Below are 12,008 nucleotides of genomic sequence, written 5' to 3' on the forward strand. Positions count from 1 at the left end.
CCATGGGGTTGTTGTGTCCCAAGGGCAGGATTGGTGTTCTACAAGTAAAGTTTGCTTCTTCCACTGAATATCCATTATTCTTTTTTCCCCTAATTGCCTTTCCATCTTTATTTTGCTTTTGTGACATGCATTAAATGCATGTTAACCTGTCCAGCTCACTCTGCAAACAGTGACAATCTGAACACATTCCCAAACACCCTGTGGTAAATTTAGTTTCATGATGAGCAAATAAAATTCACATGTTCTTTATTTGTCCATATAATACACCTTTTTTTTTTTAAGTTTTAAAATTAGATAAAAGCATATTAAATGGCAGGTGTATGAAGTTCTTCAGAAACAAATGCCAGAACAAAAAACTGGAATTACAAAATGTTAAAAAATATGTAGGTACATTTGAACTTAACATTCCACTAATGCATAATGTTACAAGTATTGTCTAATGAAAAATAATTGTGCCACTTACCTATTTTTGCTGTTTCTAGGAACTTTTTTATTCTGTACATAGGACGATTCTGTACAAAATATGAAGTCTACATTTTTATTACTTATTACCATAAAACAAGGTACAATGTATGTACAATATTAAAATGAAGCCATACTAAAGCCACACTAAAAAGACACTTGTAATATTACTTTTGACATTCCTGATGTACAGGTGTAACCTTGGAAAACAGGGGAAGGTGTCGGACAGAACTTTATGAAGAACAACAGTCACCAAAATTCTCAAGGAATTTTCCTCTTTATTTTGGCTGTATTAGTTTGAGAATTGTTTAGTACATGATTAGAAGTATGTAAATATTGATCATAAACATGCTAAAAACCATTAGTGGTGATAGATTTGGGAATATTGCCTAAGCAAATGGTTCAGTGGCCCAAAAAACTTTGACTATGTCTTTTTTAGAGAACTTTAAGCCTTTAAAAAAATACAGTATTTCCCTTTTTTTGGTGAGTGTTTATCTTCAGTAAAGAACAAAAATAAAAGCTAGACAGTGAAAGATGTTCTTATACGCTGAGCATCACACAACCAATCAAACATTGATATACAGGGGGAGTTTTTCCCCCCTTGGATAACATAGGAGTAATTCCTTTCAGCAACCTCTTGCACAAACATACTGAACACCCAAAATCAAAGGTAACTGATAATCTACCAGCTAAAGATGGAAGTTCAAACAATGGTATATCAAAATACATAGACATTGCTTTACACAATTAAAAAAGCACCCTTTTTCCCTCAAAAGGAGAAGGCATCTTTAACTGTTTTCATCTAGTTTGTCCTAATGGTAAAGCATCTTCTTCTTCAAGTTTTACAGGAGACATTTTCAGACACAGTGGACATTCCACTTCAAGGTTGGGTTGGCCTTTAAATTTAGTTGTTGTAAGCCAATATTTTACCACTCACAATTTTCTTCCAATAGACAACGTAAAGGATGTTGGAACTTGAATGTTCAGTGCAACCAACGAACACTACATCTGCACAAGGTTACTATGAAGGTCTGCTCTGTGCAATAGTTTGTTTGGATGGATGCAGGAGATGTTCTACTTCCTTAAAAAGTCAAACAAAACTATTTCAAAAGAAGCCACGTGTTTTTGTGTTTTTTTATCTCTTTATGCATCAAGACATTAAACATTAAGTTATATCATGTTACTGCCAGAGACAAAAGAAACTAATCACCCATTTAGAATAGCAGAACACATTTCAAACAGCTTGTAAGCAGGATAAGTAAGTCAAAATACTGGCCACCCTGAGAGAAATCAAATATTGAAGACAAAGCACAATATTTTTTAAAGAGATTTTTTTCCTCCCGTGCTTTTCCATCTACAACAAAAAGCTCATTACATGCAAGTAATCTTGTGGAATATATAGCAGCATTTGAAGATCATCAGCAACTCAGATGCATTTTCAGTTCACTTGTGAGGTGTATTTGCAGCACATGTGCTCTTTACAACAACAACAAAAATATTTTCATGGTAAAATTATGGTCACTATCTCCTCAGCTCTTAGACTCATTTAAAAAAAGAAGCAGAATGGAATTCAAGAGTCTGTTCTTCAATTTTAATAAGCTTATGATGTTGTGTTACCTGAAAGGTTCTGCTCCCCTTTCAGATAAAAACTGATGCAACTGAAACCACACATAATATCTGCCACAGAATACTGAACTCCTAGAGCCCAAGAAAATGCTGAGTATTAAAAGCTCAGATAAGGGAGAAAAACAGTGAAAGAGTTATTTCATTGACTCAAAAAAAAACCCCAACTGAAAATGAAATTTTAGAGTCACTCTATTCCCAGTCATAGTAAACAAATTTTCATTTTAGGAAAAATTCTTCTACCAGTTCATACCTGGAATACTGGTGATGTATTATACACTGAAGGCTGGAAGATATGGCTTTAAATCTACAGAAAGGATTAGGATGTGGTGTATATATAGAGAAATATATATCTTTATCCTAAGTAAAGGAGAAATGAACGTACAGAATTCTCGGAAAGGAACGATGACTGAGGATTGTCAGGAGTTACCAGTTTGTGAGCCATGTCTGGCAATAGGAGAGAAAAACTCTGTATTTTCAAACCTGCTGGTATATTACAAGACAGCAATAACATGGGGACAACTGTAAAGCTGAGAAATCCTAGAAGAAATTTCATACTTAGGTCTGAAATAATTTTACTTTTGAAAACACATATTTATCATCAGTACCAGCTACTGGTTGTTCACTTACTTAGGTGGAAAGAATTTACAGAATTCTTTTCTCAAGTACAACTATAAAAGCTGCATGTTATCAGCTGTTGGTACTGTGACAACACCTCCAGGAAATTGTGTCCACTTGATTAGAGTCAACCCAATATCCTGCAAATGGAACTGGGTCATTTACCATTGTTTGAACTACTAATCTTGAGCTGCATACTCTATTAAGTTATTGCCTACAGAACTGGGTTGAAGAAAGCTTTGACTTTGTGTGTAACTGATTGGTATGGCACAAAAAAAAAAAAAAAAAAAAGTAAGTTCTACTGTAGAACTGAGTCCAGAAAAAAAAATTTCCTCCAAAATAATATTTCACTGGAATAGTTTAATGCCCATCATGTGATATTAATTCATCAGCTCTGCAATGTGATTCCAAGGCTTTCATGGTATAGATATCCTGAGGCAGTTCTGACTTGCGTCGCACGAGAGGACGATCTTTTTTCTGATCTTTCTGTGCCTGAAATAAAAACAGAACAAAGTTGGCCAAACATATTCATTACTAAACAATTACCTGCACATCAGTATGCTCATTTATGGGGGAAAAAAGAAATAAAAACCATATGGGAAAAAGTTTGTACTTTCTCCTGTTTACAACCACCACCTATGCAGGGTCAAGTATTAAACCCATTTGTTTTGCTAAGAGAGAAATTAGAAACAACTCAGCAATTTTTAGTTACTAACAAGCATAGAGTCATCAAAGTTGGAGGAGACCTCTAAGATCATCCAGTCCAACCATTAACCTGCCACTGCTGGAACCCCTAAACCAGATCCTCCAGTGCCAGATCCAGCCCCCTCTTAAACTCTTCAGGGGTGGTGACTCCACCACCTCCCTGGGCAGTATTCCAGTGCCCCAACACCCTCACAGGGAAAACATTTCTCCTCACATCCAATCTGACTCTGCCCTGGCTCAGCTCATGTCCATTGCCTCTACTCCTCTCCCTGCAGCCATGGCAGGCAGTATCCTGTGACAATATCTTTCAGCTACATAACAGTGTCTTTATGTAGTTCCCTTGTCTGTCTCACCTCCCCTAATTTGCCTGTTTATTCATGTTCTTCTACAAAAAAATCCTTATAAAAAACCCCTGACTGGCTTTTATTTAGCCATCGATTTAGCAGCATGTTCAAAAAGTTAGTAAGTCACAGTGGACAGATTTTACTGTGGCAAAGAGTATTCACTAACAGCACTCACATAGTCTGGGTGCAGAAGAAAATTCCTGATCTCCCATCAGCTTCTGATGGTAAAGGGCTGTGTAACTGTCCGTCCAACATCCTCTGATGCAGGATTGCTACACCTTAGCTTGCTTTCTGCAATATTCCAATCCTTAATCAATCCTTTTCATACCCAAACTTATCCATTCTCTTGCAAACTTAAACTTCTTAGAGGTTTCTCTCAGTTTTTTTAACAATTCCTGTTTCAAAACATATTAGCTCCACTAGGACAGGATCTTGGTCTTTGAAAAACTGACTTATAACCTTTAAATCATCTCATTCCTTTTTGAGCAAGGCAAGGCAAGGCAGTGTGAACTAGGAGAGCTGGCTAAAGGCTTGAACAGTTCTAACAACACTGTATTCCTGGCTGCTGCAGTATGTCTGGAAAGCAGCAGCTGAGACTCAAGCTCTGCCAGGGGAGGTGTAGGTTGGATATTAGGAAGAGATTTTTTACAGAGAGAGTGCTCAGGCATTGGAATGTGCTGCCCAGGGAGGTGATGGATTCACCATCCCTGGAGGTTTTCAAGCTGAGACTGGATGTGGCACTTAGTGCCATGGTCTAGTGATGACACTAGGGTTGGACTTGATGATCTTGGAGGTCTCTTCCAACCTGGTTGATTCTATGATTGTAAGTGTATTCCTCTAGGATAAACGGCTACAGGGCTGAAAATATAACCCAAGTGAATGCCTATGATTATCAGCAAAGCATAAATTAGAGCCTTTGCTATCTTCACAAGGCTTTACCTGACAAGCCTCTTCTTTCACTGTCTTTTTCAGCGTCTGCAGATCTTCAATTAAAGGCCCATCAGTTTCCATTGCGACAGGACTGTTCAGCAAACTCGTGTCGCTATATGTCGGGTACTAATAAAATGCAAAGTGTTAAAAGAGTCATTCTTAGTAGGTATACCTAAATACTAAGAGTGTATTTGAGCATTTGAATGATATGGCTACTTAATCTGAGATTAGCTTCAATATCTTAGGCCTCCAGGCACCAAGTAATCAACTTTAGAATGGAACTCCCAATACTTTCACCTGGCAGGAACATCCAAAGAAAAATACACAAAACCCAAATGTGCTTGGATTGCCCAAGACTGAAGTTTAAAATACTCAGGTTTTGCCAGTGTTGAATGGCTACTTTGGTAATCAGTTATCACTGTCTAGTGATGTGTGAACAATGAAGCAGCTAAACACAGTGAGTTCACTTTCCATTTTGGGGACAACTCTAGTTAATGCACATTAAATATCACTTCAGAACAAAATATTTAAACTCTTGTGCTTGGATTGCCCAAGACTGAAGTTTAAAATACTCAGGTTTTGCCAGTGTTGAATGGCTACTTTGGTAATCAGTTATCACTGTCTAGTGATGTGTGAACAATGAAGCAGCTAAACACAGTGAGTTCACTTTCCATTTTGGGGACAACTCTAGTTAATGCACATTAAATATCACTTCAGAACAAAATATTTAAACTCTTCTGTCTTCAGAAAGTAAAACACTCATAAAGTCTTTTGGGGATTAAAAAAAAAGTTGTAAAAATGTTTACTGTGCAGCAATCAATGTTTTAGATTTCATTTCAATTCAGTGAAGTGTATTTTTAATTCAAAACTCATTTAGGTGCATACACAGACTTTTTAACCAATTTTTCCTCATAAGCATTTTAGTACCTGAGTGTATCAATAACTTAATGCAGATGAGAAAAAAATAAAACAACCCCTAACAAATATACTATAGAAATATGCAAATAGAGTACACTAAACAAAACTTAACAAATAAAATGATCTAAAATCTATTCTTGTGTGACACAGAGTCAGGAATAGCTCTGAACAATGAGAATCACCAGTCATTAGACTAATTAAAATGCTAACAGAAATTCTAGGACAAAAGAAACCCCAAAAAATCCATTACCTAGAGTGCTAAAAGCATTTCTATCACATCAATCCTGTGGAGCACTCAGGGTTTAAATGAATGGGTTTCACTTTAAATTGCTCCCAATTATTAACTCTCTCCAAGAATACCATGCAGAACTCACTGCAAGCAGGTGGTGTTAACCAGCTTCAGAAAATGTGCACAGCTACACGAAGTTACTTGGCAAGAAAAGGAAATTTCCACTGTACAACTCTGAATTTTACTACTACAATTTCATCCCCCTATTTAGCCAAACATGCAGAAGTTCATCATTTGTGGTAGCAAATGACCATGATACAGCAAAGTAGTCTTCAAACAAGGCGTTTGTATGGCTTAGCTCATTAGAGAGATGTTTTAGCAAAGTAATTTCTTGCTTTCAAAGCCCTTTTGGATTAATTTAACTGATCTGTTGTCAACTGACGTTTTGTTAAGCGGCTCAGTAACTGTACCCTGAGAAATGCCACAAGAGGAAAAAACCATTAATGAATTTCCTCCTCAGAAAAAAAGATTACCTCATACTTGGTTTTAAAATAGCACTGAGATCAGTGTGTCCCACTTCTGTTTAGAGCATCGTTTCTCCCTCTTCCACCACTTTAAACTCAGCTAGATGGTGCTGGAAATAGCACTTAAGAGTTTCTTGCTGCAGTATAGTCAAATTCTGGCTGCAAAGTCATTGAAATGTTTGGGTTTTTTTTTTTCATAGCAGCAAATCATGTGATTGAGATTAAGGAGAACTATCAGCATCCTCCAAGCAAACCAAGGGGTTGGGAACCCAAGGCAAAGCATTTCCTTCTCCCATCATTTCACAACAGAATGACTAGTCTAAAGGTTCTTGATCAGAATTTGGGTTCCATCAAGTAATGCCTGGCAGGATGTTTTCCTTTCAGCAAAAAAAAACAGAGCAGCCCAGTGCAAGTATGAGAACAAATGCAGCAGACAAGAAGGTACAACATTACTTTAATCCATTTGACACAAAGGAGAACTGACCAGTCGTAACTCACAGTTTGCAGAAAGATCTCTTCTGCAATATATTGTTTGCAAAACAGCTTTTCAAGAGAAACTAATTTATGGCATCTCTATGTCTTGCCAGAATTTTGCACAATAACTTTTCAAACCGCAATACAGTTTATGTCCTATTATAAGAAAAGGAGAAAGTACTTCATATCATACTTTTCAGAAACCTTTTTTAAAAAGCAAAATAATTACTTGCACAAGAGAAAGGTTACAAATTTTAAAAGTACTTTTATTGTATATATCTTTCATAATACAATAGTGAAATTGCTTTATTTCCATGATCAGTCAGACCTGTTTCCCCCACTGATATTTAACAAAACTAAAGGACTGAAACATGAACAGTTTAATCTTTTCTAAATACCTGGGGATTTGATTTGGCTAGATTTTCTATTTTAACCCAAGCTTCTTCCCGTTCCTTCAATTTTAGCTTCTCTCTGAAAAAAAATAAATGTAGAAGTAAAAGAACTCAACAGAACAAATCCTTTAGCTCTGCCTCTTTCAGTCTAGTGCCCAAAACATCACTGCTGCCAGGGAAATTTGAGCGTGTCAATACCCCAGATCTCAAATCAACATTACAAGGGAAAAAATCCTCCCATTTGCTCATGAAAGGCTGATACTAGTTTATCCTTAATAAGTGCATCCAAAGGAGTGTGGGCAGCAGGTCCGAAAAGGTGATTCTTCCTCTCTACTCTACTCTTGTGACACCCAACCTGAAATACTGCACACAGTTCTGGTGTCCTCAACACAAGAAGGACATGGAACTGTTGGAGCAAGACCAGAGGAGGCCACGAAGTTGCTAAGAGCACTGGAGCATCTCCCCTGTGAGGACAGGCTGAGGGAGTTGGGACTGTTCAGCCTGGAGAAGAGAAGGCTGTGTGAAGACCTCAGAGCAATTTTTCAATATCTGAAGGGGCTACAAGGAGCCAGAGAGGGACTCTGTGTTAGGAACTGCAATGACAGGACAAGGGGCAATGGGTTCAAACTGAAGGAGGGAAAGTCCAGGTTGAATGTGAGAAAAATGTTTTTCCCTGTGAGGGTGTTGGGACAGTGGCCCAGGTTGCCCAGGGAGGCTGTGGCTGCCCCAATCCTGGCAGTGTTCACAGCCAGGTTGGATTGAGCCTTGAGCAACCTGCTCTGGTGGGAGGTGTCCCTGCCCAGGGCAGGGGTTGGGGCTGGATCATCTCTAAGCTCCATTCCAACCCCTAAATTCTATCAAAATGAGAACAGAAGTCTTGATCAATCATTTTCTTGATCCTGAAATGAAGACATCTTTGTGTTTTAGCTTTCTAATAGTTGAATTCTATACTGAAGCACATGAAGTCAATAACTGACCATAAAAAGGGCAGATTTTTCCAGTCAGCCCAATGGCTTCAGGTAAGAGTTGAGTGGAAAAGGCCCTGAGACATTTTGAAGGGAACTTTAACAGAGAAGCACCCAACAAACCCATGCTGGTTGCAGGGAGGTGCAAGCCAAGAGGGATGACACAAAATGCTTTTTATCTTAAAGTAGGAAAGGTTTGTTTCCTTATGCCTCACGAAATTTGAAATGGAAAAATCTAGGGGTTTTTTTTCCTTTCTTTCTTACAAATAAACATCTTATTGCAGAGACTAAAATGATCACCTGTTTTTGGGACCTGATGAATTTAAAAGCACTTTCGGCTAAGAGTGCTAAAAACATCCTCAGGCATCAATGCATAGAGCAATGATACAAATATTAAGGAAAAAAGGAAAAAACAAAGGAAGACCAGCTATATCCAAGCACACACAATTTGCTCTCAAGTAATTTAGTTCAAGCTGGGAGGGAAGAACTCTTTAACCATCCCCTTTTAAAGTTCTTGTGTGATGGGAGATTTTTGCTACTACATCCCTCAGCACTCTGCCTGCCTCATACCTCAGTTCACACCCAAAAGCCTCCTAAAAACAGAAGAAAAGATTGTTTTCCTGTTTAAAAGGGATTCCACTTGTTTGCTATGAGGAAAAAGAGCCAATGCTCACATTTTGTCATCTATAAACACACACACACACCACACCTTAAAAATTTGTTTATACAAGTTCGTTTCTGCTTGGATTGTAATAAGGAACTTCAAAACTTGGACAAATCAACCTACATTAAGAGTCTGTACTACTTCCAGGCTATCAGTTTAATAGAAGTGTGTAATGTGAACCACTAACTTGAAGGAATCCCTGCTTCCTTGGAAATCAATAATAAAATTCAAATCTGGGTATTTTCAGGTCCCACCTTCTAACTGTGCTCCCAGCCCTGAAAATGAGACCCAAACCATTAATACTTTTGACTTCTTGGTCTCACTTTAAGAGGATTCTTCCAACAAAAAAAGTCTGACTGCTCTGTACTACAACAGAGCAGGTCTGATTTCAGGTAATTTTGAGAAAAACATGAACATGCTCACACAGAGAAATATATACTGGAAAAGTATATTGGGACATATATACTGGAAAAGTATTTTGGGACAAACTACTTTTTTTTTCTGTGAGTGACAATGTGAAAGAAAATTGCACTGGGTAAATAAAGTATGCTAAGATAAACACAGGATATAAACTACACTGTGTGACAGATCTCTACTGGGCTCCACAATTAGCAGTGTTCCTCTCAAAAACTTCATTTTCAGGATGATGGTGACCCCAGCAGTGTTAGGTCTAAGCCTACATGAGGAATCCTATTTTAAGGAAGATTTTCAGTTCACATCTAGTGAAGTTTCACCAAACTGAATTTGAAACTGCTGTACTGGAATCAAATGAGCAACTTCCCAGTAATCACACAGTGGTTTTTCAGAGCTAAAGGACTCTGGACAAATAACTCAAGAACAGACAAACACATTGACATGAAAACTTACTTCAGTTTTTCTGCTTTAAATTGCTGTGTGCAGTCATCAAACAGTTTTTGGTTCATCTCCATGAAGAGTTTCAGAGCATTGTATATCAAGCCATGTATTGTCCTATAAATAAAACTTCTGGTTGAAACTCAGAGTACTTTAAACTTTGAAATCTACTTTTTTTTTTTCTGGTCAACAGTAGTCAGTAGCCTACACAACTGGAAAATTACATCATTTCAGGATAAGCCGAAACAAAATTAATTAGTGGAACTTTCCATTTACCCACAAAAGGCCTAACACAAGTACTAAAATTACCAACTTTGAATGCAGTTTTCTTACTCTAAAGTACTACTCATCACTTACACTTTTGCTGTTTTAATACTACATGTACCAATACAGGACTAGTTTGGAAATTTAGTAGCTGACACTGATCAAATTAGGGTTGTTAGGGAAAATGTAAGATGACATTAAAAATCTTGATATAAGTAACTTCCTGGCAACTGACAAGTTCAGTTACAAAGAGTTAGTGATTAAAAGGAGTGTAGAAAAGACACAATTCACATTGAAAACTGTCACAGAGTCACAGCACTCACTTCAACACAATTATGCCAGGACTCCTTAGGAAAGAATTAGAAAGCAGAAAACATAAAAAAAATGACAGAAACCCAATCTGCTCTGTGAAGCACTTTTCCTGAGCAATTTACAGTTCCAGCCTGTAATGTATTACTGCTCAAAAAGCAACTGGTTAAAAGATGACTCTATCATACGTGGAGTCACAAGTAGGAGTGCAGCTGTACTGACTTCTGCTCAGAGCAAAATGAATGCATGACCTTGAAAGCCAGCAAAAAGAACCAGCAGCGACTGACATTTACTGTGCACAATTGCATCACTGAATTGGAATTTTATTAATGAGTACATTATTCGTTACTGCTCACATCCAGGGACAGTAAGCAATCACTTCAAGATCACTTTATCTTCCATTTCTTTCCCAGTGTTTAGTGGCAGATTGATTACTCATTCTTGGCCAGCCCATCAGCAGCTCTCAATTCACAGCCAGAGCCAGACTGGGATGCTGTCACCATCCCAGCAGTTGCACAATAGCTCAGACAAAGAGGCACTTTACAATGGAACAGCTGCAGAAAGGAGCTGACCAGGACTGTTTTCATGCCTAAGTACTACTAGTTATTGTGGGGAGGGGAAAAAGTGAAAATAGTCAATGGAGAAAGGAGAAAAAAAATCCCAATAAACGAACAGGAAAAAAAGGAAAGGGAAAAATGATCTGATCTACAAGGTCTATCATTAGGATGCAGAAGAAATGCAAATCAGGCAAGAGGTTAGAGATCACAAATCAAAGTGAGTCTTTAGAAGTAACTGAACTATAGAGGAATGCCAAATTTGCTTCCTATTTGGAGAAGAGTATCATGGATTAGATGCAGTAAAACACTGTTCAATGCAAAAAGGATAAGCTATCTCCCTTGATTCTTAGTCTTGCCTAAAAACTGACCACAGGAGTCTCTTTATCCAGCAACTGCAATGTGAGAGAATAAACAGCTCAGCACACTGTTAAACCAGGAACTCACAGATCTGAGCTCTTAAGCTTACAACTAGACATAAGTGAAGGAGCAGAAATTGGTATAAGTGTTTCTTACTTATTCCAATGCGTCTTTGAATTCCGGTACAAGGATGGGAACATGATGGGTAGAATCTTTGCTGCATTATCACTAATTAAACTCATAATGTATTCATTATTCCAGTAGTATAATGCTCGCTCTGCAACCTAAAATGACATGAGAAAAGGAACATTTCTTCAGTCTCTTATAGAGCAAATCAGTAAAACAATTGGCAAATATAAGGGCAAGGTAAGAAAAGCTGCAATTCAGATTTGGATTTTTTTAGTGCAATTAGGAGTCAGGGAGCTAATGGAAAGAAATGGAAAAATTGCTTTTTCTGTAATAGGGACATTATTTAAACTATAACCCATGGACTCTGAAATTCAAGCGAAGAAATATTTCCCAACAAATGAGTAGTTTTAGAAGCAATGAAATGCAAACACTACGTACAGAAAGGGCTCAGGTACTTCTGAAAACACTGAGCTTTTAAGATTTTTATGTGCAGCGTAGCACTGCAGTGAATCACCCAACATGAATGCACATACTGCATTCCTGAAAAGAAATAGTAAAACTAACGTTTGGATCCCTAAAACTTAATACAGAATTGAAGACTTCCCCTCCAGAAGCAATGAAATGCAAACACTACGTACAGAAAGGGCTCAGGTACTTCTGAAAACACTGAGCTTTTAAGATTTTTATGTGCA

At 37.6% G+C, this 12,008-nt stretch overlaps 1 protein-coding gene across 1 annotated transcript in view; it reads right to left on the reverse strand.

Annotated features, from left to right (window-relative positions):
• Positions 1-468: 468 nt before the first annotated feature.
• The window catches only part of PPP2R5C (protein phosphatase 2, regulatory subunit B', gamma), a 47,718-nt gene continuing 36,178 nt past the window's right edge, over positions 469-12,008 (reverse strand). The window contains exons 10-14 of the mRNA XM_009073540.1: positions 11,344-11,471; positions 9,716-9,817; positions 7,226-7,298; positions 4,692-4,808; positions 469-3,195 (exon numbers count right to left, since the gene is read on the reverse strand). Of these exons, the coding sequence (XP_009071788.1) occupies positions 3,064-3,195; positions 4,692-4,808; positions 7,226-7,298; positions 9,716-9,817; positions 11,344-11,471 (552 nt within the window). The 3' untranslated portion in view covers positions 469-3,063. The remainder of the gene's footprint in view (positions 3,196-4,691; positions 4,809-7,225; positions 7,299-9,715; positions 9,818-11,343; positions 11,472-12,008) is intronic.

The sequence above is a fragment of the Acanthisitta chloris genome, unplaced genomic scaffold (genome assembly GCF_000695815.1).
Source record: "Acanthisitta chloris isolate BGI_N310 unplaced genomic scaffold, ASM69581v1 scaffold14064, whole genome shotgun sequence".
Lineage (NCBI taxonomy): Eukaryota > Metazoa > Chordata > Aves > Passeriformes > Acanthisittidae > Acanthisitta > Acanthisitta chloris.